Raw genomic sequence first — 27,276 nt, 5'->3', positions numbered from 1 at the left:
CTGGGGGCTTGCAGAAAACACATTTCACCTGTTAGAATGTGCAAGTGAAAAAACGTATTGAATGTGTAAATATCTATGCTAATTATTAAGTAGGCTATAATAACCATGCAGACTACTGTGAGGTCCATGAACAGCCCAAACCTAAAACCCTGTTTGCTGTAAATGTAAAATTTGAAAAGTGTGCCAAAAGTTCTGCGTGCATCATTGGCTCCCTGTATCCATCCGGGTACTGCAGCACCAGCACAGCCAACCTATGAGGCCAAAGATACCAATATGGCGGAGGTAAGCTGGATAGCTGGAAAAAAGTATTCGATTTTAAATCCATCTCTTTAACTATTTAGTGTGATAGCTATGGCTTTCGTTGATATATATGCGTAAATTAGGGCCTGATTTGTATGCGGCTGGGGTTTTAGTAATAATTGTGTAAAACTGACGATGGTAACCCGGTATAAGTGAAGAGTGATATCAGGATCGATCGGAGAGGCCTCTGAATTTCATCCCCGTTAGCTCACAGGGAAAAAAAACAAACAAACAAGAAATCGTCGCCTGTAATTGATACATTACTCGATATAAACGTCGTTTTCATTTCGCATTGGACTATTTTGTGGGCTTCGTCGTGTTTTAATATATTGTGGGCATGCAAATGGGATGTTAACGTGCAGAAAAGATTTGTTTATGGTGTGAGCAAAAAAGGATTTTGCGGTGTTTATAGAGGATGACAGCATCCGTATATATATGATGGTTGTTTGGTTTGTGTCAGTAATTTTGTTGCATTAATATATAGACACATATTATGATGTTTTATAAGAGGGGGCCCCGTCTTGTATTTACATCGATGTACAGTCTGTCATGGGTTTTAATTTTACTTTTTGCACGCAGACGGATGAAAAATTGGATATTCATTCGGTTTCATACGTTTGTGCTGATCATTGTACTATAATGCATTTTGCATCATGTAATAATACAAGTGTTCTGCCTTATTTTTCTTTTTCTTTACATCTGTCTGTACAGGCTTCCTTTGGGAGTTCGAGCCCTGGTATGTTTATTGTTTGTGTATTGTTTATTAGTAGTATTATTATTGTTATTATTGTATTGTCAGTAGTAATAAGAGTAATAGTGGACCAATATGGGTTTTCCAGTAGCCAATACTTCTATCCAAAGGGCAGGGCAGTTCATATAATGATGTAAAAATGTAATTATAAAATGAGATGTACAAAATGTAGAAATGAAGTGACCATTTTGCAAATATTTGCACAATATTAACTTTTTAGAAATGTGCGAACAAACATAAGCACATGCAAAATTTCTATCAAATTCCACCAAATGCTAAAATCAGTAACCGAGTTTAATTTCTTTTCCCAGTTGGCTCTTTGTCCTCAGAGGACCACGATTTTGATCCAACAGCTGAGATGTTAATTCATGAGTATGATGATGAGAGAACTTTGGAGGAGGAAGAGCTTTTGGATGGAGAGAAGAATTTCCGTGCAGAATTGTCTGACTTGGAGAGGGTAAACATGCATTCATAACAATCCACATTTTTTCCCCCCATTCGAAAGTGTATGTATTGTGTTAACTCTGTTACAATACATGTATGATAAGGATCATATTTCTGCTGTGACACATTTTTTTTTCCTTACATGAACAGGAGGGGAACATGCCGATCGAGGAGTTGTTGGCTATGTATCGTTATGAGGCGTCAGTCAGCACAGGAGCGGGATCTAGCATGGATAGTTCTTCTGTTGAACTAGCTGATGATCTGCCTGACATGACCCTGGATAAGGTAATTGACATGATTCTGCTTTAGTGCCAGCTAGGGGAAACCGTCAATCAGATGAAATCACTAATGGTCTTTTGCTGCAGGAGGAGATAGCGAAAGATCTCTTGTCAGGAGATTATGAGGAGGAGACCCAGTCCTCTGCTGATGATCTGACCCCTTCTGTTACTTCCCATGATGCCACAGACTTCTTCCCTAGAACACTCAGATGTGAGAAGAGTCATTACTATCTTCTACTAGTACATTTTGTGTTTCTACATGATGCTGTTCATGTTTTCTTAAACTTGCATAGACTGCATGGAAAATGTCATAATTTAAAAACACATGACCCCTTCAAACATATTTTTGCTTTTTAAAGGTATATGCAAATATATTTAATGTACCAAATTTGTGATTTTTCTTCCAGCCAACGCAACATATGATGGTGATAAAGAATCTGAGGGGGAGGAGGACGGTGTGAGCAGTGAAGATTCTAGAAAGGTTAGTCTCATATTATTCATATGTTGTACACATTCTCTTATATATATATATATATATATATATATATATATATATATATATATATATATATATATATATATATATATATATATATATATATATATATATATTTATATTTATATATATTTATTTTAGTGCTGGGGATCAATAAAAAAATGAACTAATTCATCAAAAATGTTCTGTAATTAATTATAATTAATCGCGATTAAAACATTGGAATTTTTAATATTTTGATATTGTAGAAACAATTTAAAGACAGAATATTTTAAATATTTGTTGTAATGGCATCTTTTTAGGAATAAAGGCCATCACTGATACTAATGTCTTTATGAAACATCAATGACATTACATTAGTGTATAACTGAAAGCTACCAATTTCAACATTTATTAGGCTTTTAAAAAATAACTTTTAATTTAAGTGAACTTAAAACAATCTTTACATAAACCCATTATAATAAATGTTATATTTACCCATGGCCTTCCCTGTTAGACATAGCCTATACAGAAATGTAATAGTTATCAAACACCTTTCTTAACTGCATAAATAATTGAAATAAATCATTAAAGTTACAATTTTCTCTGTTCCCGTTGTTCTTTGATGAACATTAATGACAGACATCATCAGTGCTGCTGTCATTTTAAGATGCTGTCACTTTAAGACATGACGCGGATCTGAAGCGCTGTCACGTGCATCTCATTTTCTCACAAGTTCATTTAAGACGTTATTTAACTCCGGGTACCTGCGGGATCTTAAAAAGTCTTAAATGTCTTAAATATCAAAATTTTAAGGCCTTAAAAAGTCTTAAATTTACTGAAGTATTGAGTCCTAGTTCTTAAATCATTTTAAATGGGTCTTAAAGGGATAGTTCACCCAAAAATGAAAATTCTGTCATCATTTACTCACCCTCAAGTTGTTCCAAACCTGTATGAGTTTCTTTGTTCTGCTGAACACAAAAGAAGATATTTTGAAGAATGTTTGTAACCAATCAGATAGAGCAACCATTGACTACCATAGTATTTTTTTCCCTACTATGGTATAACCCATAACCCGTAAATAATTAGGGAAATATAATGGTATATATTTGTTTATATTTATTTCCTTTTTTTTGCTTCAAAACGCAGGAAATAATGGTTGGGTCTCAGTATCAAGCAGAAGTTCCCATGGGGCTTAACCACTACAATGATGATGAAAAAGGTAAGTGTGTTTTAAATGGCTTGGTGTAACTTTTAACTGTAATAAACCATAGTAAATACTATGAATCACTTGAGCCGTGTTGAAAATATTGATTTCTCGATTTTAATCGATTCTCATTTTGATGAACCAATACTGACTTAAATCCCAAGAATCTATGCTGTTTTCAGTTAATGCCTGAACAAATCATTATTTGTAGCGCCCCTCCCATCCAATAAATAGGTTTTGTGCTTGTTACTTTTGATACGACACAAAGTCTTCGCTTTCAAAGTGTCCGTTTTATCAGGAAATTCAAATAATAAATAGTTTTGGTGCTCTTTAATGTGGCGTGACAGATCGCTGTAGTTCCAGAGTTTAAGCGAAGCGGCAGTGCTGAGTGCATGTGAACCGATCATCTCTTTTGCTTTACTACTAGTTATAGCACAAAGTAAACATGAATGAACATCAGAAGGTATGCTGAAAGATACAGGGCAACTTAATGTATCACGTCTCATGAAATCGCTCTGTGTTTTAACCGTGGAAAGACATCAATAAAACAGCTTGTGCACAATGTCACAATGTTATATTTACTTCAGAAAAGCCATTGTGTCTGTAAACTCGTTAGTTAGGTAGAAAAATGATTGTATCACATGGAAATCACTGTGAATGAGACCAGTTTGAATGTGTATTGTGTTGTAAAGTGTACGAGGAGGACGATCAGCTGCTGTGGTGTCCTGACGTGTTGTCAGAGTGTAAAGTGAGAGACTACCTCAGAGAAGCGCTGTCACAGTCTACAGATGACGGCACACAAGATTCCACGTCTGAACACATACGAGATAACGAACAGGTCTGTGCTCTCTAAAGGCTCCCATTAATTAAAATAACTCGTGTAAAAAATCTTCCGCTCATTTGAGAGCTGCTGCTATGGTTTTAATTGCATTTTTTCCAATGACCTCCTTTCTAGGCCTTGTTTGAGCTTTTAAAATGTAATTACGACACCCGAGAGGCACTGACGCGATACTGCAGTAATGTGAAGACCTCGAAGGGTAGGTTGTTCTGTACAGGACCAGCTTAAAATCTTTCGTCCCTGTAGTGGCATAAATGTTCACTTCTCTTTATGTTGTTTTGATAGAAGAATCCCCACCGTGGTCAGAAGATGAATGTAGGAACTTCGAACATGCGCTGCAGATTTATGAGAAAAACTTCCATCTCATTCAGAAACACAAGGCAAGTAATGTATGTTGTCATTTTCACTGGGCTCATCAACTGGTGGAAAGTATTACTTTGCCAATGTTGTTGTTTTTCTACGCTACTACACTACACATTTACACTACTGTTCAAAAGTTTGGTAAAGATTAAGTAGGGATGGAACTCTAAATTAAGGAGAACCACCAAGTGTTTATTTTAGAAAATTAGATAACTTAAGGCTACTGAAGGCCATCTTTCCCAAATAAATGTATATAATAAATGTATATAATTATCTCACCTAAATATTTGATCATGCAGTGCATTTTTGTTTTTAAAAACAATTTTTCAGGTAGGTCTAACATTAGTATTGAGGTAAGAAATACTAAAGACATTTAATAAGAAGTCAAATGTAAATTAATATTGGTCGTCCCTGAAAAAATTAAATGAGATTAATCCTTACACTTAAGGTTGCAAAAGTTAGTCATTCAAGAGCAGTGAGTGTCATAAAGGTTCATCAAACACCACAAGACAAAGAGAAACTCAGAGACAGCAGCAGTTTATTCGACAGCTGTCACTTTAAGAGCGAACACGGATAGGTTACATGCAGTTGCACAAACGTTCACTCGCGAGTCACGACGGGGTATATGTGCATACTCGTCAAGACGGTCATTTAGTACATACATTTGTGTGTATCTGACCATGCCGTGCAGGTTTTATGTGTCCTCAGCATGCGATCGGTTCATGAGATCGGCCTTTTTGGAGACCGCCGATCAATCATCCCAAAGCAATTATCGACTGATCGAGATCGGTTGCCGATCAATCGGAGCACCCCTAATAATAATCAATGAATTATTGAAAAAAAAAATCTATGTACACATTTAGAGAAAGAGATAGTAAAATAAATACAACACCTGGTTCTGCAACAGCACAGCGTTCTCCTTCAGTAAGTGGAATACATCCTCGTGCTGGTCTTTTTCTTGATGATGAAGAGCCTGGAATCCATTTACTACGGCTGAAAACAGCCTTGTATCTTTCGCTGTGAAAACACTGATGCACCTGATGTACATCTCCGTGGCAATCGCCCTCGATGCCGTGAGTGGGGCTGCAAATCCGCCGGTCAGTGTGGTTTGGCCTATTATCTTTTCACATGCAGATGGAGGTGACTGGAGCCTCTCACTGTGGTGATTATTAGTCTTCGGAAAGTCAAAATGCAGCCACACTTCCGTAAAGAGTCCACGTAAACTATGTGCTTGCCGTCGCCATGCTTCTGTTTGACGGTGCGTGCACACGGGTGTGCTCGCGCTCAACTTCCATATGAATGAACTGAAAACATTCACTGATTTCACTCTTCTCCGCAGCAGTGTGCATGCGCAGTCCGTAACGCTAGCTACAACTTGCTCGTTGCTATCGTGCCTGTAAAGCGAGGTGACAGTATATGGTTTCAGCATCCCTGCTGTTTAAAACATGTATCGTGACATTCGTTTAACATCTCAACCGACTTGAATCGTCACACATTTGTATCGATTTTCAACTGGCTCTGACTGAATCATTACATCCCTATACCCCACAGATTATTTATTATACCATGTTGTAAGTGCCCATTTTTGAGTGGAAGGAAAAATATGCTGTTTTTGTGCATGTATCTTTAAATGCAAATACTCTGCCAAAAACTAAAACATGTTTGGTTTTGATTATCATCTCTATCGCGGTCACGCTGATGTTACGTTGCAGTTCTTAATCATCATGAAAGTTTATTATCTGCATTCGTTTAAAACCCATATCAGTCTAAACTTCTGATATATGGTCTTCTGAGCGCACACATCTGAAGCACGTGCACATAGAGCTGGATGTCAGTATTAGACCATGAGTATTAGACTAAGGCCCAATCCCAATTGTATTTTATACCCCTTCGCCTTCCCCTACCCCTACACCTACCTGTTCCCCTTGCCCCTTGAAACAGAGTGCCAAGGAGTAGGGGTGAAAATATTCCCCTAAGAAATGGGACACCACTACTATACCATTACACGTCATCATACCCCGTTTCTTTTATTATAAAATCCTGTGATATTTAACCAGTATGAACAGCAATGAAGTGCGTAGGCTATATCTAACAGAAATCAGGCGCGAGCACGTTTAACAAATTACTCACTCCCAACAGAGTTTTGCGCTGTATTTGGACTTAATAAAATGCCGCTCGTTTTCAGTTCAAAAACATATGAGCCAGAGTTTCCTAAGATGATACAGAATGATACAGAACATACAAGACTAGCGAAGCCGCATTTCCATTGGACCAAACTGTTCTCTTTGTTTATTAACCGTTCCATTCCGTGCTGATCCGAGCCGACCGGTACGGATATGGTTTCGTTTTCTACTTTGCTGCCGCGATAATGTTCATACGTTATACTTCAAGTCAGTCGTTGCCTTGGTAACGCGAGAGTTTACAGACGATATGTGATGTAAATATCGACTGCGTTATGAAGGATGACCAGATATATATTTTTTAACTATTATTAATGTGTTCAAATCACCCAAATAGTGCGTTTAGCAAGCTACGGAGAAACGGGCAGCCAGGCGACACACAAGTGATCGATTCCGAGTGGCAACACACACACATTCTAGCAGCACGGTAGTCGGTGGAGTGAAACTCCTCATAACCCCTTCGTTCGAAGTGTGGTCCTGAAAAATCTTCGTTTGAAGGGCTATCTGGCCCTTCCCCCTACCCCTACCACTCCAGCCAAAAAAGAATCGAGACACCCCTACCCCTTCACGTGAACGCGCAAAACGAAGGGGTAGGGGAAAGAGAAGGGCTAAGGGGTAGAAATGGGATTGGGCCTAAGTTCTCTTTCCTGTCTTATTGCGCTTAAACTGTCAAATACACACAGTTATGTCAAAAACACACAAAGTTCACATAAACACAGTCGGTTATGTCTGTGAACTTAAACCGCAAGTAAAGAAATCGCATGTGCATATTAGATCTGTGTATAAACGTGAAAGCAGCGTAATATACAGTACCTACTGCTAAATATGCTGTTATGAATCAAACAACAAAAGAAAACAGAAAATCACTCACTGCTCTTGATTGAATAACTTTAGTAGCTTTAATAAGAATACATTTCTTACTTGAATGCTGCTGTTAAATGCTCTGGCGAGGACTAAGCATATGTGACGTCACATTGCATAGAAACTGAATTTTGGTGGATTTTTACCATTACAAGGTGGTTGTTATAAATGACACAAATTTATGTTCAAATACCATGTCAAAGTGAATTTGCATAATAGGTCCCCTTTAAAGGGTTAGTTCACCCAAAAATGAAAATTCTGTCATTAATTACTCACCCTCATGTCGTTCGACACCCGTAAGACCTCCGTTCATATTCGGAACACAAATGAAGATATTTTTGTTGAAAGCTGATGGCTGAGAAAGGCTTCAGATAGGCCTCCATTGGCATTCAGTACATTTACACTCCCAAGACCCATAAAAGGCACTTAAAACGTCGTTACAAAGTCCATCTCACCACAGTGGCTCTACAATAATTTTACGATGCGACGACAATAGTTTTTGTGCGCAAAAAAAAATCAAAATAACACTTTTATCCAACTTTTTATTGTCTTCCGTGTATGCCTCCACGACGCATGCGCGAGAATATGACGTAGCGCCAGCGTTCGGGAATCCATGAAATGCACACTTAAGCCCCATTTTGAGAACTACGCCGAGACCTAAAGCACGATCAATGTAGAATTCAACAGCTTAGATACGCGAGTCTTCCTCTGCTTGTAAACAAATCGCTTCTGGGTCATGTGTCCGAACGTCGGATCTGCGTCATATTCTCGCGCATGCGTCGTGGAGGCACAAAAACTATTGTCGCACAAAAACTATTGTCGTCGCATCGTAAAATTATTGTAGAGTCACTGTGGTGAGATGGACTTTGTAACGACGTTTTAAGTGCCTTTTATGGGTCTTGGGAGTTTAAATGTACTGAATGCCAATGGAGGCCTATCTGAAGCCTTTCTCAGCCATCACCTTTCAACAAAAATATCTTTATTTGTGTTCCGAATATGAACGGAGGTCTTACGGGTGTCGAACGACATGAGGGTGAGTAATTAATGACAGAATTTTCATTTTTGGGTGAACTAACCCTTTAACAATATATATGCATACATTTAATATGCAGTGAAAACCTTACATTGTAAAAAGTCATTGTGCAACTTTGGTTAGTTATGCAGACATTATACACTTCACCCAGACATTATACACTTCACCTTTACTTTATTTTTGTTGTACATGGCTATATTCTCATAGCTTCTTTCGTCTTTTTTTCAGGTTCAGACACGGACTGTTGCAGAATGTGTGGCTTTTTATTACATGTGGAAAAAGTCGGAACGTTTTGACTACTTTGCTCAACAGAACCGATTCGGCAAGAAGAAGTACAGTTGTTACCCTGGTGTGACGTAAGTGCTAGGATGTGAAATTGGTGCTTGTGCCTGTGTGATAATGTGCGTTTCAAGGAAAGTATGTGTTGGTTGTGTCCTCAAGAGACCTGATGGACCGGCTGGTGGATGAGGCGGAGGGTCTGGCGGTGGACAGCTCATTATCCGTGTGTTCAGCAGGAGCAGGGGGAAGGATGGAGGCGTCGGCAGAGCAACAGCTCGGGTTGCTCAACTCCATCACTGCCAGTGACCTCACAGGTGAGCTCAGCTGACATGGTAGTCATGATTCACAAATTATTTATTCTTATAAATGTATTAATCATTTATTCCGGTTCTTTTAATGAATCACTCAAAAAGATGACAAAATGATTGTTAGCATTTTGAATCAGATGAACCCTTCACTGAGTTAACTGACTCAACCAAATGACTAATTTACTGACTGATTAACAACATTTTGCATATGAATGAACAAAGATGCATTTGCCTCTTTCTTTCTTTTATTTTAATTTTAAAAAATGCAACTATTTAAAAAAATATATATTTTAAATATATTATCCAAATATTTCTGAAGGAAACCACACACTTGTAATGCTATCAGCAAGAATCTCTTTATCATACCTATCCCTGTTTTTTCTTCAGAAATTTTACACAAGTATATAATGTAGGGCTGGGCGGTATACTGTTAGTGTACTAAGTATACTGTTTATATCGATATACAGTAGTTTGATACGAACGCATCTGAAAAATAGTGGAGAATGAGCTGATGCAGGGAAAGTGCATGATAAAATTTGTCCTAAACATGACACGTGCTTGATATTAAGGGCTTCAAAATAACTGGTAAAATATAGTTAACATTTATAGTTTAAAGCAGCTTGCCCTGTCAGATGCTCTGAGAGATCGGCTTGTGCTGACAGACAGATGAATATTTGAAGTGTGTTTAATGCGTTTGAAATGCGGTGCTTTCCTCAGTGCATAACTTACATTTCATAGGTATATTCTCCATCTGTAAATGTTAGAAAGTCATGCAAATATGTCAGGAGAGAATAAGCCTTCTGCATGTGAATCTCTGCTAAAATTCAGGCTTCCGTGAATGAGCGCCGCCACGTGTATTCGCGCCAAACAGACGGAGCGCAATAGAATAGGAACCCAATAATTCTGACTAAAGTATACATATTTCTAAAATATTTGTTGCTGGACAATAAATGTGCCATATGTTGAATTTTAAACCTACACATATTTTTATGAAAGTGACCATTATAATGGGGTAATCAAATATAGGCTAATATGCTTTTGTTTTTATTTTCATTTTTAGTTTAGTACTTTAAAAAGATTGTAAACCCTCTTTTTGTACATAATATATTCCATAGCCTACATTACATTCCCTGTATTTGTTTATAGCCTTCAATATCAATATTGTTTTAGGACATCATTGGGCAGGATATGAAATAAAGTTATTAAAATAAATGCAGATTTTTTTCTCTCTTAAAAGAAAAACGTAGAAAATACCGGGATGTATACCAAAATTGTGATTTTTTTTTTTTTTTTTTTTTTGCCATATCGGCCAGCCCTAGTATAATGGTACTTTGGTGGTCAAACGTTTTGAATCATTTGAAAAGTAAATATTTAGTCTATGAAATCAGTCTCTTGTGCTCCCCTCGGCTGAACTTATTTGATCAAAAATACAGTAAAAAATGGTAATATTGTGAAATATTATTGCATTTTAAAATGATTCTTTTCTATTTTAGCTGAATTACTCCAGTCTTCAGTGTCACATGATACTTAATAAATCTTTCTAATATGCTTATTTAGTGCTCAGTTATTATCAATTATTATTGGTGCTCCTTTATTAACAATGGTTCTTATCAATGTGGAATACAGTTTTTGCTGCTTAATATTTTTTACAGGATCTGTAGTACATTTTCATCAGGACTCTTTGATGAATCGAACGTTTTCATTTGAACTAGATTTTTTTTTGTAACATTATAAATGTCTTTACTGTCATTTGAATCAATTTAATGTGCGCTTGTTGAATAAAAGTATGAATTTCTATATTTACTTACCCCAAACTTTCCACAAAAATATGAAGCGGCACATCTGCTTTCAACCTTGATAATAAGAAATGTTTCTTGAGCATCTAATCAGCAAATTAAATGATACTGTAAAATTCAGCTTTGCCATCACAGGATTAATTACATTTTAAAATAGAAAATAATATTAATAAGTTAGTTAGTAATAATATTTCACAATATTGCTGTTTTTACTGTATTCTTGATAAAACAAAATACAGCATTTGTCAGCATACGCGACTTCTATATTCTTTCAAAAATATGTCAAAAGATTATTATTCCAAACTTTTGACAGCCAGTGTATATGTGTAAAAATCTTACAAATACAGTCATGCATTTTGACAAAGATAGTCTGTTTTGGTTCTTTTTCTTGCAGCCCTTAGTAACAGCGTAGCAACTGTGTGCAGCGGTCCAGGAGACATGAGCTGTTTAGACTCCCCTTATTTCCCTCCTCTGGAGAGTTTACACAGAGGAGCCATGAACCATGACGATCAGCTCAGCTACGCCACGAACGGAGACCTCAACATGCTGGACTCTGGCTTCTACCGCTCAGATCTGGGCCAGATCAGTGTGTGCAGCACCAAAGACTGCGAACGGCCCTCCAAGAGGCTCAAGATGGGCCTTTCGGAGTCCTTCATTAACGATGTGTCCGTTACTAACCTGGGCGTGGACTTCGAGGGCAGACGCGCACATCGCATTACAGGCACCACAATGGCGGTGTCGGTCACAGACTTCAGCAGCATAGGGAGTGGCGAAGCCAACGGTTTCATTGGCTCTCATTCACGACATCACCAACACACTGCACTTCAGTCCGACTGACTCCTTTCTGCCATCCAGACATCTTGCTCACTGACTATTAGTTATTTTTTAAATTAAGAAAAAATATCTATATATGAATATACTTTTTGGTCGTTTTTGGTTTTTGGAATATGACATCAGTGATGTCTTTATTGTACAGAGCTAAGAAATCTTGATTTCTCAAGAGTTTAAATAGCCATTTATTTTTCTGGTCCTTCAGATATTTAATATCCTTTTTGTCTTCGGTGATATACAGTTAAACCTAAATGCTGGAGCTTAAGTCTCTTACTGTACTCATCCCAACGCCTGCATCTTTCAGTTTTATTGTCTCATGAAATATTTGCTGCCGCCAAAACTGCATTTTGTCGTTGTCGTTGTTTTAGGCTTTTCATGTATGTGTGTCCGTTTCAAAAATGGGTACTTTTTTTTCCAGTGTTTACACCGCCCGAGATAGACTAAGCCTTGGGAAATGTAGCATTTTGTATATCAGGAAACTGGCTTTTGTAATTGAAAATGGTGTTTTTCTTGGAGCAGGAGACTTACATGTTTAAACAAAGAGCACTTTGTATCTCGTTTTTGGTTGGTGTTCGAGTTAGGATGTTTTTAAGTATAAGCTTTAATAACTCTCAATTTATCGTGGTAATCCGAACATTTAATAGCTTGTTTTTTTGGGTTTGATCATTGAGCAAAATTTGGTGTATTACCAAAATTTTGCTGGAATGTTTTCTTTTACTTTTTGCTTTATTCTCAAGTTTCACGATTGACTGAGAAGAATGCAGATTGAATCTTTCTCAGCTACGCACTGTTAGAAATGTAGATTTTCCAGTCCCAAAAGTTTCTGCTATAGATTTATTTTTCTTTTGGTCCAAGATTTGGCACTCGAGTAACGTTTTATGAAACACTATGGGGCAGTCACCTGCATTTGACAGTATTAGAATAAGTTGTGTATAAATATCGGATGCAGGTCGTTTATGATTCCCCTTTGAGCTTGCAAAGCATGCTAGTCATTACCTTCACAGGTCATTTTTACAAATCATCAGTAGCGTCTGCTGGTGTTTTAAACTGCAGGCGCTTTTCCAGTTCAACCAGTGTTATTTTTTTCATTTTCTGCTATGCATTATGTATATTTTGTAGCTGCCAGAGGTACCGAGAACACCTGAATGTTAATTGAGCTAATCACCCTGGACCTCTTTATATGTTAAGCTCTCTATCCTAAGTTCTTTACATTGTTGTATATTGTATGCATTAAGCAGATTGGACTCTTGTGGATCCTTTGACATATTTCAAGCTGATTAATATTAAATGCCAAAAAGCAGTCAGCTTGCCGCACTGTATCAGAACCGATACTGCCTCTGAGCTCGAGTCCTTCCTGTTATTTGCATTTTAAAACGATTTACCATAGAATTCATTTGTATACTAAACAATTGCCTTTGATTAGGGTATTCCAAAAATGCTACAAGTTTTTGTTTATGGCAATAATATGTAGATATGTATAGATTGTTGTGTTTCTGTAAGTCTTACAGTATCCATATCTTATTCTTGCCTTTGTTTCTTTACTGCAGTAAGAGACGTCAAAAACATGCATGCTCACGGTGGTCGTTTGCAAAAATGCCACAGCTTTTTTTTTGAGAGAGGGAGATGTGTAGAAATGGACATTTGCGTGGCACATGCTTTTTGGACGCTCTCATTTAAACCTATTTGTTCATCTCTTTGCTCAGTAGACTGGGTTTCATTTGTTCACCGTGATTCTTACACCCTTGATACTTACAGCTGCTAATAGTAATGTGAAGAGTCTATTTTCTATTGAATGCACTGCAGTTTGCAATTATAAGTTGAGTTGAAAGAGTCTTGTGCATCTACATAGTTATAACATAGTAGCATGTTTGGAGCTGCGATTACAGAAGTGGAATGGATCCATAGATGCCATTATTCCTTGACGGGATAGAAAGCACTACAAAGAGTTGGTTATCTCTGTCAATCTTTTTCGTTCAAAATGTTTTCAGTGTCTGTAAATCAAGCAGAGAAATTTATCATGCACAGCATACAACAAATGTAGTACTTGGTGCTCATATAAAAAGTTTTTTTATTTTCATACTTAAAGTCTCTGTGCTCCTACTATTCTGTATTAGTACTTTTTATAAATGAAAGTGAACTTCAGCTTGATTTTCTGAAGTACATCGACAGTAATTTTACCCCCAAATGTTTTATGTAGTTTCATTTTAAAGACAAACTAAAATACCTGAATGTACAGGTTGTTTTGACCTATAGAAGTAAACGTTTTACATCTTCAAAATATTGAGAAGAGTTTGGTAAAGTGGATGTGTGTGTTATGTATTTAATTTAGAAATGAAAAGAATGATTAAATAGAGGTTTACATTCAACCATAAAGGGGAGGGCAAATGGCAAAACTTGTGAATAAAACCAACAAATCCTATAAATGTATATCCATATATACAGACAATCATAACATTTAATTACAGAATTATTCAGATATCTCTATTGTTTATAAAATATGTACATATAATTGTATTGCCTTTTGGTTGGTTTTTCATTATTTTGTATTTTTGTTGTACTTTATTACTTGGTGTAAAAAGCTCCAGGAATAAAAGCTCTGGAAATAAATGTGGCAGCTTACTGTGGTAATTTACATCTAACTCAATACGTAAAATATGGTGAGATGGTTATGATTATATAAAGAAAGAAAAGACAACTGAAAACAAACGTTCAAAAATGTGTAAATATTTTAATCGTCCAGATTTGCAATACTCGTAGTGATCAGAGACCTGTAGAACATGCACTCAATGCTTTTCTCTGAATCCAGAATATATAATGAAATTGAAGAGGAAATTCCTCAACTCTGTTCATGATGGTCAGAAGAGGTGCTGGCCAGAGTGGCCAATACAACACAGATGGAAGGAAGGCAAAGAGTTTTGCATTTTAATGTAAATACAGAGCACCTGTACAACCAATTGTAGGCTTTATAACTGTCCAATGATAATCTGTATGTACAATATAACTATAATTTATTTAGATGACATTATGAACTCTTATATTGAGAAAAAGTGTCAGCCAACATTTCCACAAATAAGGAGTCTGAATAAACTGGAGCAGACGAATCACTCTGGTCCGCCTCGCTGCAAGAGAGAAAACAAGCTATGGTCAGTGGTTTGTCTATAATCTGGTCTATTTTTGTTCTAAAAACATTACAACATTTATAAATGCGTTTATATTTCTCCAAGCTCCAGAACAGTACAGATATGTCAGGTAACACCTTACATTAAAGCCTTTATTTATAATGCATTATAAAAGTATTTTTAATACAGTAATTATGGCTTGTAATGCACCTAATAATGCATTGTGTGATCTCATGAATAATTGTAACGCACCTTTAGAAAGCATAATGTATTAAAACACGGCAAACAACCAAGTTCAGATGTAACAAGGAGTCTGTGAATATTATAATGCATTTTGACCTTATTTACAATTATTTATTTATGAAAATATATAATGCATTATAACGGACATTATGAACACCTTTATAATGCATTATACAAAAAGGCTTTAAGTTAGTGTTACCAATCGTTAAAACTGAAATGAAATGCGTTTTTCATATTCTCTCAAATATAAGGATACTGATTCCCTCTGTAAAAATAAAAGAACACTAACCTGGATGTAGTCCATTTCATCTAATGCAAGGGTTCTCCTGCGGTATCTCTGAGGGAGATCTTTAACTGCAGAGACGCTGTCAGGGGTGCCCGGCAGTCGGCTGACGGGGCCCGGTGGTCTGGGTGGAGGGGATATTGACGTTGCAGGTGGAGGTGCGGATGGGGAGATCTGTGGGAGACTGGCTGTAAGCACCTTCAGTACCTCTTGTACTGAAAATGCAGCACACACAAAAAAAGAGTTACAAGCTTTTACACTAGTAGAGCAAGCTTTGAAGTTTGCTACCATGACTTAAAGGACAACTCCGGTGAAAAATGAACCTAGGGGTAATTAACACATGGTTACTGAGTAGATCGTTCTCTGGGATGCGTTTTCATGAAAATCGAATGTAATGAGTTTTACCTTTAAAAACAGATTCGCTTATAACGCTAGTCTATGGGGCATAGAATAAGTAAAATTAAATCGCTAGTTAATACCACTAACAAGGCTCAAAATAGCCTCACTCTAACACGGAAGCATAATGAGGGTCCCACCATGCAAACCGAAGCATTGAGAACTTTGTAAGTGTACAAACAGTTTAATAAGAAGATACTTTATAAAGACAGTACATTACGCGTATACAGACAGGAGCCATCTTGGAAAACAGTCTCGACAAGCGGTAACCATGTGTTAATTACCCCTAGGTTCATTTTTCACCGGAGTTGTCCTTTAACTAAATCAGTGCAAGTAGGTTGGGCATCTACCACAATGGAAACTAGGTCAAAAACTAATGTTTGGCGTGTTAAATTTACTGCACTTATTATGAGGAGCAGTTTGGAAAGCGTCTAATGCTTTACACAAATAAAAACGATGTATTTCACCGAATAACAGGCAAAAATAAGGCAATGAGGTTATTACTGACCATTTGGCCTAGGGACACCATTTCGATCTGGAAATTTAATTAAAGGTGCATGAGGTCGCACAGCCTGCAGAGGAATAAATGTAATGAGAAACATTAAAACAGTTAAGTGACTTTTCTACAACCACAGACACTTATAAACATACAGGGATTGCATTTACTGTACATAATGCTTAACGTGTGGGTGAGATGATATTGTGCTTTACAGGAGTGAAATAAAGCTATAAACAGAGAGGAAACTTCGGCTGTCCACAAGGGCATCTGTCAAGCCAGTGAAATCAAAGCATTTCGGTGAGGCAGAAACACTCAAGATCAAAAGTACTCAATACTACGCGGATAAGAGATCATCGTTTCAACAATGAGCTCAAATGAGCTAGATGTCACAGCAAAATGATCGATATACAGGCTGAGGCGAGTGTTTACCTGCACGACCCGACTGGCAGCTGCCATCTTGCCACTCACTTTGCTTCCCATGACGACATCCGATCACTGCTTCCGGTTCAAACACACCGACAAAGACCACAAAGTTAATACATTATTAACCCGAAGGGGGCACGGTTGTATTATGTTGTAAGGACAAACGCGGCAAACATTTTCGCGAATCGGTTCTTTTGAACAGTTCGTATCAAAGAACTGGTTAAAAAAAAATGAAGCCAGTTTTACTACGGGAGACCGTTTGGCTTGAGAAAAAAAATAGTTTTAACAATAAAACACGTTAATAATAATAATAATAATAATAATAATAATAATAATAAATTATTAGTAGGTAGTAACATTAATCATGACGATTCAGACCAATTTTGCGAACCGGCTCAAATGATTCACTGAAAAGATTCGACACAAAAGAAGAGATAACATTTGACTACAAGTCGAGGGCATGTAAGGACTATCATAAAAGGTCATTAAAATGTCGCATTAATTAAGTTAACCAGAAATAGCTACAATGGTTATGTTCGAGTGTGTGCAGAGAAGCTGTCACATTAGCTGCATCAGTAAATCATGATGAATGGACTTGAAACAGTATGTCAATTCGTTCACATATACATGCGAATTCATTAGCTTTGATATCACACAATAATGCATTACGGTAGAAAAAAGCGCTAAATGAATTCACTGTACCCTTGCCCTAGCTCATCTTGCTAATATTCATTACAAGTGGTTCTGCCTATAACATAGCGTTACATTTAAAATCTAAAGCCACGCTTCATAATACGCACAACAAACATACATTCTTACCATCAATACGCTATCTAGTAGTGCAATATAACCTTATTTTTCCATGTTGACCTCCGAAACATACTAAACACCGTGATGACAGTGGCCTGTGACAGCCAATCCTTTATTTCTGCTCATGCTTGGTTTGATGCAAGTGGGCGGGGTTTCGTGGATCACCTAGTCACGTGACGTCTCGACGACTTCCTGGCGGCAGTTTTGGAGACGGACAGGATTGTTGTTGCGCGGCTTACAAAAAAAAGTAATATTAGTAAACAAAACCACCAAGAGCAAGGACCGGAAGCGACAGTAAGTGTGACAAGTTGTTTACCTATGCTCACTTTGTGAGTGTAACGTTTTAATTCCTTGACCACCAATTTTGCGAACCGGCTCAAATGATTCGACCCATAAAAAGAGTACGTTAACGTTACATGCAGCCAGACAGACGAGGGCATGTAAGGACTATCATAAAAGGCAACTAATGCTTAAATGTCGCATTAATTATCCATATGTAACTACAATCGTTATGTCGAGTATTTAGCAGTGAAGATGTCACATTATCTGCATTAACTTGAAACAGTATGTCAATTCAATCACATATGCATGCGAATTCATCTTATTCATGAGCTTTGATATCACACATCATCAATGATACATTACTGCAGAAAAAAACAACAGTGTGGGAACATTGGACCTAATCAAATCCCATTTGGCATCTATCATTGAAACTTTAATCATAAATCCGTTATATAAAAAAATCAGTTTTTCCGAGATGTGACTGTTTCTGTTTGGGGTCAATTCAATATAAGCTAGTGACAGTAGAAAAGTCACTAAACTGTTTTACTTTTTCAGAAAATATTAATAATATTTATATACATTTTATATATGGGGCCTCCGCAACCTTCATCAGATATATGAATGGGATTGATTTTTTTTCCTTTTCTGCACAGACATACAAAGATGAGTTCCAATGGTCACGATGGACTATCTTCAGATACTGACCCTGCTGAAATGAACAGCCTGCCTGATCCATCATCAGCTTCTGATGGAGTGACACCCACACATTTGCTAAAGTGATTTTCCATTCTTTTCATTTGTATGGTTTGTTATCGTCTTGCATCAATGTGTAGAGTATAAATGAACAGTATACAACTACTACTGTTATGTACAGTACTATGTATTACACACCGTATGTAATAGATAGTGTAACTATGCTCATTGTTCTTTGTATGTCTTGTTTTTTTCAAGAATGAAAGAAATAATGGAAAATCAATGTTTTGAAATGAATGTTAAAGTCAACATGGGTAAGCTTCATTTATATCTGAATAAACAAAACACTTATGTAAATGTTAACCACTAATAATGAACCTAATGCTAATTGTGTTTAATTCTTAGGAAAACACAAAGAGTCATGTGAAGCTGATGCAGATCTGTAAGTGTGTGAATGTATAACTACATCTGTACGGTATGTTATAAAATAACCTTACATTCATCTTCGCCAATCTGTAGATCCAAGTATGAAAGTGCAATAGAGCAGGCAAGACTCTCATACTTCAACAAAACACTGGTATTAAACAGGTAAAGATTATGTGGTGTCAAGCTTCTTTTTGCAATATAATCTCTGATGGTTTTCACGTTAAAATGTTTGAGTGTGTGTTCTAGAATGCAGATTTGGAATGCCATCATTGAAAAGATGATTAAGAATGATGCAGATGCGGAGTGAGTGTATCTTAATTTAAATAAATCTAATCTATGTAGTCTGATCCAGATGTTCTAACAGTAATCCGATCTTTCATCATACAGGGCACTAAAGGAACTGACCAATCAGAACACTGAGCTCTGTGAAAAGACCATGAAAATTTTAAAGGTATAGGTTTTTAGAAAAATGCACTCTCATATTTATGTATAATTCCATTTCTAAACGGTGTTATGGCCATAAAATACTTAATTGCTGATCCTTTTTTTCCAGGAAACACGAGAGCTTCAGGACCAGATCACAGATGTTCAAAAGGAAAGACTTGGTACTTCCTATGACCCAGCTTGTTTAATGTTATATTTTGATGAGATGCAAAAAGAAAGCTACACTCACATTTGTTTAGTATGCAGGTTTGTAGATGACAATCATATCTCATTCATGTTTTCCTAGACCTAAAAGGACGAATTAAGAAAAAAATGCTGGAGATAAATGAGTTGAAACAAGTGAAGGAAAATCAGGGAGAGGTTCAGCAGAGAGCCAAGGAAAGAGCTGAAGCGGTTCTACAGAAATACCAGAAAGTCACCACCATTTTACAAAATGTGCTCCGGGTACGTGGCTTCTCAATGTTGGCTTGTGTACTTATCATCGGTCTTTGTGTACTTATCATCAGTCTTTTTAATCTTTTTAGTCTTTGTTTTTTTGGATCACAATGCATTTGAACCTCTATGTTCTTGCTTGTTTTTCAGGGAATTATACTGGCCAGTAAAGTCAACTGGAGAGATGATCCTAAATTAAGAGACATTGCGATGGGACTAGAGAACATACCTAACTAAAGAGGATCTGTAACGTAACGTAGCTCACATGTAAATGCACTCACTGTTACCATTTAGTGTAATGGTTTATTTTACATTTATGTCAAGAACTATGGCCAGGATGTTTCATTGAAACATGCACAATGTATATTTAAGCTTTTCATAACAGCTCATTTTATATATAAACTGTAGATAATATTTTAGAAATGCCCTGAATGGGGATATATTATTAGAGTACATGAACTCCATTTACAGATGAAATTACCTTTTAAAAATGAAGTTCAAACTGATCCTTAATAAAAGTAACATGAAACCATGTTCACAGCCAGTTTTACTTCTGTAATGTCATGCATCTGAGTGGAAAAGGTTATTCAATTAGAAAAATTGTTGCATACCAGAATGGAGACAGACCTGGAAGCCTTAACAGCTAGTTGGCTTTTGGTTAATATTATTCAATAGCCTGTGCGATCTGCCATAACATCAGCCAAATGGAAAAGAGGAATAGCAAGTTTTTACATTTTCAGGGAATGTGCAAGATTAGTTTTGATTTTATGTTTGACACTAATTTCATATAGTTAAGCTATACTAAAGACATTAACTGGACAAAACTTTTTACAAAGCATTTTATTTTCCAGCCACTTTAAGTGAAAAGATTTAATACGGACATAAAAAATAGAGACATGATTTAATAAAGTTCAAGCAGTAGAAAAGGTACATTGTATCATATTTTCACCACCTGCCCTGCTATACATGGGCTCACTCTCTTCCCATCCACTAGCACAGGGTTCGGCTGAATGAGTAACCGTCCGTAAGTCCCGCCCACCTGTCCTTTAGTGAGACGGCCAGGATTGACACATACACAGCCAATCACATCCTGAGAAATAATGGCAAATTTGTTCCAGTCAGAATTGAAATTTAAAAAAAAAATTCACATGATGTATAAATAACAGAAACTTTTCTGAAATGTAATTGATTTACCTTGATGAAATACCGAAGTTCAGAAGGAACGATAAGAATGTCAGGTGTGAGGTTCATTTGGCTGAATTGTTGAAACTTCTCATAATCCATGTTAACTTCCTCCGCAGGAGGATAGAGAGGATAATAGCTAAAAGAACAATTAAACTGAAGATTTACAACTGTATATCACAGGTACAGACAAACATATTACTGCTACTCAAGCCTGAGGTCATTTCATTTAAAGATGAGTAATGTCCTACAAACCTTCTCTGGGTCAACATGTGTTTCATGATCCGTGAGAAACGCTCTGTGCCAGTGCCACTGCAAAAACGGCAATGACTAATCAGTGCTTGTGCGCACTTATACATTCAATGAACGTCAATACAATAATGAATCAGAAATTAATATAAAACAGTATATTTTATACAAAAGTTCATTTACTCATTCCTAAAGTAGCCACAGTGTAAATGTAAATGTCAGGTGTAGGTGTTCATGCTATAGCAGTTGGTTCAGTGTCATTACCTGCTGATCTCTTCAGCTCCCATATGAAATACAATGTCTGTAGATGTCAGGCCAAAAGTCACATTACCAATGAGGAGCGTGCAGGGGTCACTCGCTAAGGTCACTCGCTAAGGGTGGAAAATGAATATTGGACGACAAGAGCAGTAATAGAAAAGGTTTAATTCATTCAGTTTAAGATAATATAAGATTGATAAAATATAATGGAATAAAACCAAGTATTATTAAAGGAGTAATTAACCCCAAAATGAAAACTCTCATGCCCTCATGCCATTCCTGATGTATATGACTTTCTTGCTTCAGAAAAACACACTAAGATTTTTAGGGAAATAATCTCAGATTCTGTAAAATGCAAGCAAATGGCTGCTGCTCGGTTGATGCTTGAATGCTCGTGATCATACGTTAATCCATACGACCCTAGTGGTTGGATCAATGTTTTCTGAAGCAAAACGATAATTATTAACTGTAAATTAATACTTCAGGTCTACCGTCATACGAGCGTTCACCAGAGGAATATTGTGACGCTTGATTTAAGTGTGCGTTGTGAAGTTTATGTGAGAAGACGCCGTCTTCTGTGCTTCCGCATTACTTATTGCGCAAAGTACACATTAGTATTTTTTCTTACACACACCCATCGTTCACTTTAGAAGACACGGATTCATCCACTTGGGTCGTATGGATTACCGTCACGATCGCTGTGTGGTTTTTCGGTGACCATTCACTTGCATTAAATGGACTTACAGAGATGGATTATTGTCCTAAAAAATATTTGTTTGTGTTTATCTGAAGAAAGAAAGTTATATACATCGGGGACGGCATGAGGGTGAGTAAATGATGATGAATTTTTTTGGGGGGTTGAACTATCTCTTTAAGTTTGCCCTGAATCACATTAATAGATACAATATTAATCACCAGAACTTAAGAATAAAAAAGCTTGCGAATAACATTCAAATGAACAGAGAATTTAACTAATCATCTCACCGCTGTATCATCTTTGCTGAGGTTGGTCAGGTTGAAGGGTGGCTGAGGATAGATGTAATGATGATGGACATCCCTCTGAGACGGCACAAACACCAACCTGCATCCAAACCTATAGTAAAAGAATGCAAGTGATGAAAACACAATTATACATTGGTGAGCACTTTCTATAAAGCTGTAAATATTATATATATATATATATATATATATATATATATATATATATATATATATATATATATATATATATATATATATATATTAGACAAACAAACACACCCTTTGGTTCCTTCCACTATGCTGTCCACACATCTCTTGAAGATGGATTCAAACGTTTCTGTTACCTGGTTTTTCTGTTAAAAAAGTGGAAGGGCTTACATTTGTGGCCATGACGAAAAATTGTTAATGTAGGAATTTCAAATGCATACAAAATCTGGTTTACCTCAATCTGCTCATGTTTGGAATCAACAAATGGCCCAAACTATGAGATAAAAAGCCAAAATGTCACAGATTCAAATATATATTGTTTAAATGTCCAGAAAGCAGCCATACTGCGAGATAAATTAGGTTATATCACAACAAGATGGTCGTTGGACCAAAACACCACAGACATGGGAATGAAGCTGTACCTACCAGAATGCATACATCAGGACGATCTTTATTGATGATAGTAATGAGGTCAATCAGAGGGTCATAGGTCAGACTTTCAGAGGGGGTGTAAGGTCCACAAGCCATCATGACCATCACAGGCTCAGACACTAAAAAAGTGTGTTATGAAGGGTTTAATGTGCGCCAAGATCTCAGGGATGTTCTAGATACATTTTCACCAATCTTACCTTCATCCATTTCCTGTTTCACTTCAGAAGGGCAGTAAAAAGGCAGGGGAATACCCTAGTGGACAAACAAATCACTGAATAAATATTCATAATTTAAGAAATTGTAAACTTAACCTAAATAAGTAACTAAAAAGGGTATTAGTGAGAGTTACCTCATATAAATTTGTAGCTACAAACTTCTCCCCAGAGGTGTTCATACCATCCATGACAACCACCTACACAAAAAAGAATGTATGCCAAACATCACTATTCATTCACAAATGACTCTATCACAAATTAATTTTATCAACAAAAAACTAATAATCATAATTTTAAAGCGCCCTATGATGCTTTTTCAGGTATTACATTTCATGTAGTGTGTAATATAGCTGTTTGTGAATGTAAAAAGTCGGTCATTTATTCATTTTCCAAAAGTTATTGTCTTCCAAAAAATTCTAAACTGTCTGAAACGAGTTAATTTCAGTCTTACTTCCTGCACGAATCAACATAGGTTTATAAAAAATATGCATAACGTCAGGTTATGGTCTTCATTGGCTGCCCGCGAACAACATCTAGAACATGATGCGCTGCAAAAGCAAATCCACTTTGCACGCACTTCCGGAGCTGAAATGTATATATTCAGAAAATCAACAGATGTTTTGTTTCCGACAAGCGCTGTAAGCGGTAGAACCATCACAAAGGACTGGCTCATCTAACCAATCAGCTTTTAGAAAGAGAAATGAGGTGATCCTGTAATGTATATTATAAGAAAAAATGCATGTAAACCTATTGTAGGAAACCTCCTAAGCAAATTTTGGAGCCTTTAAAATAGCATAAAACATTGCACTTTAAATTAAAATGATTAGTAATAAAATACTACTTAGCAAAATGTTAAAGAAAAACGTAAAAAAGTAGTATGTGTATGAAAAATAGTAATAATATAATAATTGGGTACATTGATATTGCGCTTTTCTGGGTACTCAAAGCACTTTGCGTATAGAAAGGGGGGAATCTCCTCAACCACCACCAATGTGCAGCACCACCTGGATGATGCGACGGCAGCCATACTGCCCACCACACACCAGCTGATTGGTGGAGAGGAGACAGGGTGACTGTAGATGTGTAGGAAATAGTCGGTGTGTATCTCACCTGTCCAGGGAAGAGTGAGAACTCTTTGAGCTCAGACAGCTCCACAGGCACCTGTCTGCCTCCCTGTTCCTGTCCAGCCTCCAGCAGCACAGACTGGGCATTGAGCTTCCCGTTACTGTCACAACACACCTGCCCCAGTACTGTGATGCTATCCTGTAGGAAAGAAAGAGAGTGAAATCATGAATACGCACAACTCCACAATGAACTTTTGTACACCAGCCAAAAGTTTGTTCTTTTTCTTTTTTTTCACTTATAAATGATAACTGAATATTGAGGCATTATGATGATATCTGAGCTTGTACCTGAACAGGTAATGAAACTGGAGAGAATTCCTCTATGTTAAAATGACTTCGCAATTCCTCTCCGAGCTCTTCAATCTTTTCAGTCAGAACTACAGACAAGATAGAGAACAGAAATAAATGTATAAGGAGACTGTATGTATCATGCAATATACATACAATTTGTAGGTCATGCTAAAGAAAAAAAATTATTTTACTTCCTGCCATGTACCTTGAAGTGTTTCAGCAATTGCCATGTAAAACAATCATATAATCACGACAATGCATATCTTGGAAAGAGCAAAGTTTTGTATGAAGGTTTGAATGACGGCAGCAATAAGAACATGGACTCACCGTCCCGCACGTCTCTCAGTCTCTGGAACATGTATTTGTAGCTGCTGAGTGAATTGTCTCCTCCTTCCAGCATCTCCACCCTCACACCGGTCTGTCCTTTACCCGTCCAGCGAGGACCCTGCACTGTCCCAAACGACGAAACCACCTCTCCTCGTCCTCCACGCATGCCATATTTCTGAGAAGGCGTTGCACTACACAAACATATAAAAAACTTTATATTAGATTACATGTATTATATCATCTTGAAGTGAAAAGACATCAGATTCAGTTTACCATGGTAATTAGTCCATGTTGTCTTTAGGGTACTTACTGGGAGATCAAACTTATAGAGAACTCATTTAAAGCTATCTAGATAAAAGTTTGGTGAATTGGTTACCTGGGTGAGAAGCTGGCAGGTGACAGCATTAGACTGGGACTGGCGAGTCGGGCCACACCTCTCTTGGACTGAGGATGTTCTGGGGTGGTCAACGCTCGCTTCTGAGAGCCCTGCGGTAACACACGGATGAAGACTAATACATTTACATTTGTGCTTTATTACCAATCCAGTTACAAAGAAAGTACATTTCATACTTTTTTGAAAGAAATTAATACCTTTATCCAGCAAGGATGTGTAAAATTGATAAAAAGTGACAGTAAAGATTTATATTGTTAGAAAATATTTCTATTTTGAATAATGCTGTTCTTTTAAACTGACCTGGCGCCAACATTGATAATAACCAAGTATCAAATCAACATATTAGAATGATTTCAGAGGGATCATGTGATACTGTAGACTGGAGTAATGGCTGATGAAAATTCAGCTTTGCATCACAGAAATAAATTGACCGGTAAGTCTCCCCCATTGATCTGGTTACTATTTTTCTCACCTTTGCAGGTGTTGAATAGGAATCCAACAAGTTCTCCTCTTCCTCTTCTGCTCGGATTCTGTGAGACTATGTTAAGAAGACCACTATGAACATTTAAGGCCAAAAGTAAATTATGTCAAATTAAACCTATTGATGATTTGAGCTAAAAGGATACAGTTCCTGGATAGAGTTGATGTCTCTAGTCTTGTTAAACTGGCTTCCCTTTGATGAGCCTTTTGACTTTTTCTTCTTGTTCAGTATCTGTAAGGAGTACATAAGCAGTATACAAATCAAGCAGGGAAACATAGGGTATCTTATTTATTCATATCTGAATATTACAGAATATTTGTGTTGCGGTTGACATCCAGCTGTATGTGTTTATAATGGCCTTGTACTAACTTCATGTTCAAACGAGTCCAGGTTATCAAGAGTGAGCGGCAGCTGGTTTTTAGAGGTGCTGAAAGCAAACCACTCGCATACAATCTCATCCCCCTTCAGCCTGTGACACAAACACTGCTCCAACACTACAAGAGACAATTATTACAGCATATATGACTTATATATAGATATAGATATATTTTCACAATAAGTCATATACTTATCTTTAGAGCATTAACGTCATGCTAGAAATGTTTAAATTCTATATATAAAACCAATGAAACCGAGAAATAAGAAACTTGATGTTTACGTTTGTCCACAGTGTCATTGTTGAAGGCTATGTTGAAAGTCTCCAGTTCAGATTTGATGTCCTCTGCACTGACTGATGCCATTGTTGTTGTGTCCGCTGATGTTCAAATATAAAAATCTGTAAACTAAAAACAGAAACGCACTCAGGAAGATGTAGACGTTTCGATTCACACATTTCATCAAGCGCAATTGTAACAGAGCAAAACAGAGCAAGTCTCACTAAATAAAACACTGAACTGGCGCTAAACAAAACACCTCAACCTATTTTCCTTTCTAAATACAGTTTTATTCAGTTGAAGATAGCGCTCGAAATAAGAAAATCATCTTCAACACAGACAATACAATAATATGAAAGGTTACCTTCTATATTAACGTCAAAAATCAGCTGTCATATTCCTCAACAGTCTTTGCCTCACGTTCGGATTGCCGCGAAAAAGTACCAGCAAAACAGCGCTGAAAGGTCACTTCCGGTTTCTCCACGCGTCCT

The 27,276-nt window shown here is 36.9% G+C and overlaps 4 protein-coding genes across 8 annotated transcripts; 2 read left to right on the top strand and 2 right to left on the bottom strand.

Annotated features, from left to right (window-relative positions):
* The first annotated feature begins 254 nt into the window (after nucleotides 1-254).
* On the top strand, nucleotides 255-14,219 carry mier3b (mesoderm induction early response 1, family member 3 b). The gene is made up of 13 exons (XM_079826716.1): nucleotides 255-282; nucleotides 1,012-1,036; nucleotides 1,363-1,508; nucleotides 1,646-1,780; nucleotides 1,861-1,984; nucleotides 2,181-2,254; nucleotides 3,398-3,470; nucleotides 4,148-4,293; nucleotides 4,411-4,492; nucleotides 4,579-4,673; nucleotides 8,956-9,083; nucleotides 9,169-9,320; nucleotides 11,505-14,219. Exons 1-13 carry the CDS (start codon nucleotides 274-276, stop codon nucleotides 11,945-11,947), a joined length of 1,632 nt encoding a protein of 543 aa, XP_079682842.1. The 5' UTR covers nucleotides 255-273; the 3' UTR covers nucleotides 11,948-14,219.
* Nucleotides 14,220-14,848: 629 nt separating this feature from the next.
* Nucleotides 14,849-17,870, bottom strand: kgd4 (alpha-ketoglutarate dehydrogenase subunit 4). Of its 2 annotated transcripts, none has more exons than XM_079826720.1 (5): nucleotides 17,724-17,870; nucleotides 16,911-16,979; nucleotides 16,491-16,554; nucleotides 15,593-15,801; nucleotides 14,849-15,060 (listed from the first exon to the last, which is right to left on the bottom strand). In XM_079826720.1, exons 2-5 carry the CDS (start codon nucleotides 16,959-16,961, stop codon nucleotides 15,043-15,045), a joined length of 342 nt encoding a protein of 113 aa, XP_079682846.1. In that variant the 5' UTR covers nucleotides 16,962-16,979; nucleotides 17,724-17,870; the 3' UTR covers nucleotides 14,849-15,042. The 2 variants fall into 2 exon arrangements, with proteins under 2 accessions (XP_079682846.1, XP_079682847.1); XM_079826721.1 differs by having other exon boundaries at nucleotides 16,911-16,976; nucleotides 17,724-17,859.
* cenph (centromere protein H) lies at nucleotides 17,320-20,525 on the top strand. Of its 3 annotated transcripts, none has more exons than XM_079826719.1 (10): nucleotides 17,320-17,385; nucleotides 18,650-18,772; nucleotides 18,948-19,003; nucleotides 19,095-19,131; nucleotides 19,209-19,277; nucleotides 19,362-19,418; nucleotides 19,503-19,566; nucleotides 19,669-19,720; nucleotides 19,846-20,003; nucleotides 20,142-20,525. In XM_079826719.1, exons 2-10 carry the CDS (start codon nucleotides 18,660-18,662, stop codon nucleotides 20,226-20,228), a joined length of 693 nt encoding a protein of 230 aa, XP_079682845.1. In that variant the 5' UTR covers nucleotides 17,320-17,385; nucleotides 18,650-18,659; the 3' UTR covers nucleotides 20,229-20,525. The 3 variants fall into 3 exon arrangements, with proteins under 3 accessions (XP_079682845.1, XP_079682843.1, XP_079682844.1); XM_079826717.1 differs by having other exon boundaries at nucleotides 17,354-17,507; nucleotides 20,142-20,522; XM_079826718.1 differs by lacking the exon at nucleotides 17,320-17,385 and adding an exon at nucleotides 17,907-18,008 and having other exon boundaries at nucleotides 20,142-20,522.
* Nucleotides 20,526-20,817: 292 nt separating this feature from the next.
* pola2 (polymerase (DNA directed), alpha 2) lies at nucleotides 20,818-27,267 on the bottom strand. 2 transcript variants are annotated; one of them, XM_079826589.1, is made up of 19 exons: nucleotides 27,150-27,267; nucleotides 26,791-26,914; nucleotides 26,502-26,626; nucleotides 26,278-26,363; nucleotides 26,124-26,181; nucleotides 25,634-25,743; nucleotides 25,258-25,448; nucleotides 24,928-25,016; nucleotides 24,626-24,778; nucleotides 23,650-23,712; nucleotides 23,498-23,552; nucleotides 23,295-23,419; nucleotides 23,104-23,142; nucleotides 22,941-23,014; nucleotides 22,665-22,773; nucleotides 21,687-21,793; nucleotides 21,429-21,485; nucleotides 21,186-21,312; nucleotides 20,818-21,081 (listed from the first exon to the last, which is right to left on the bottom strand). In XM_079826589.1, exons 2-19 carry the CDS (start codon nucleotides 26,870-26,872, stop codon nucleotides 20,929-20,931), a joined length of 1,803 nt encoding a protein of 600 aa, XP_079682715.1. In that variant the 5' UTR covers nucleotides 26,873-26,914; nucleotides 27,150-27,267; the 3' UTR covers nucleotides 20,818-20,928. The 2 variants fall into 2 exon arrangements, with proteins under 2 accessions (XP_079682715.1, XP_079682716.1); XM_079826590.1 differs by having other exon boundaries at nucleotides 27,132-27,265.
* Between the last annotated feature and the right edge of the window lie 9 nt (nucleotides 27,268-27,276).

The sequence above is a fragment of the Gobio gobio genome (genome assembly GCF_949357685.1).
Source record: "Gobio gobio genome assembly, chromosome: 10".
Lineage (NCBI taxonomy): Eukaryota > Metazoa > Chordata > Actinopteri > Cypriniformes > Gobionidae > Gobio > Gobio gobio.
This window is presented reverse-complemented; position numbering and strand designations above follow the sequence as displayed.

What these genes read in the sequence shown, in the direction of transcription:
- mier3b (XM_079826716.1), top strand. An exon ending in TAATGTGAAGACCTCGAAGG is followed by an intron (nt 4,493 to 4,578) that starts GTAGGTTGTTCT and finishes TTGTTTTGATAG; the next exon opens with AAGAATCCCCACCGTGGTCA. An exon ending in AGTTGTTACCCTGGTGTGAC is followed by an intron (nt 9,084 to 9,168) that starts GTAAGTGCTAGG and finishes TGTGTCCTCAAG; the next exon opens with AGACCTGATGGACCGGCTGG.
- kgd4 (XM_079826720.1), bottom strand. Translation starts at nt 16,961, where the DNA reads ATGGGAAGCAAAGTGAGTGGCAAGATGGCAGCTGCCAGTCGGGTCGTG. An exon ending in CTGCCAGTCGGGTCGTGCAG is followed by an intron (nt 16,555 to 16,910) that starts GTAAACACTCGC and finishes ATTCCTCTGCAG; the next exon opens with GCTGTGCGACCTCATGCACC. An exon ending in TGGTGTCCCTAGGCCAAATG is followed by an intron (nt 15,802 to 16,490) that starts GTCAGTAATAAC and finishes CTGCATTTTCAG; the next exon opens with TACAAGAGGTACTGAAGGTG.
- cenph (XM_079826717.1), top strand. An exon ending in AGACCATGAAAATTTTAAAG is followed by an intron (nt 19,567 to 19,668) that starts GTATAGGTTTTT and finishes CTTTTTTTCCAG; the next exon opens with GAAACACGAGAGCTTCAGGA. An exon ending in TGTTCAAAAGGAAAGACTTG is followed by an intron (nt 19,721 to 19,845) that starts GTACTTCCTATG and finishes ATGTTTTCCTAG; the next exon opens with ACCTAAAAGGACGAATTAAG.
- pola2 (XM_079826589.1), bottom strand. Translation starts at nt 26,872, where the DNA reads ATGGCATCAGTCAGTGCAGAGGACATCAAATCTGAACTGGAGACTTTC. An exon ending in CAATGACACTGTGGACAAAC is followed by an intron (nt 26,627 to 26,790) that starts GTAAACATCAAG and finishes TGTCTCTTGTAG; the next exon opens with TGTTGGAGCAGTGTTTGTGT. An exon ending in ACTGAGAGACGTGCGGGACG is followed by an intron (nt 25,017 to 25,257) that starts GTGAGTCCATGT and finishes TCTTGTCTGTAG; the next exon opens with TTCTGACTGAAAAGATTGAA.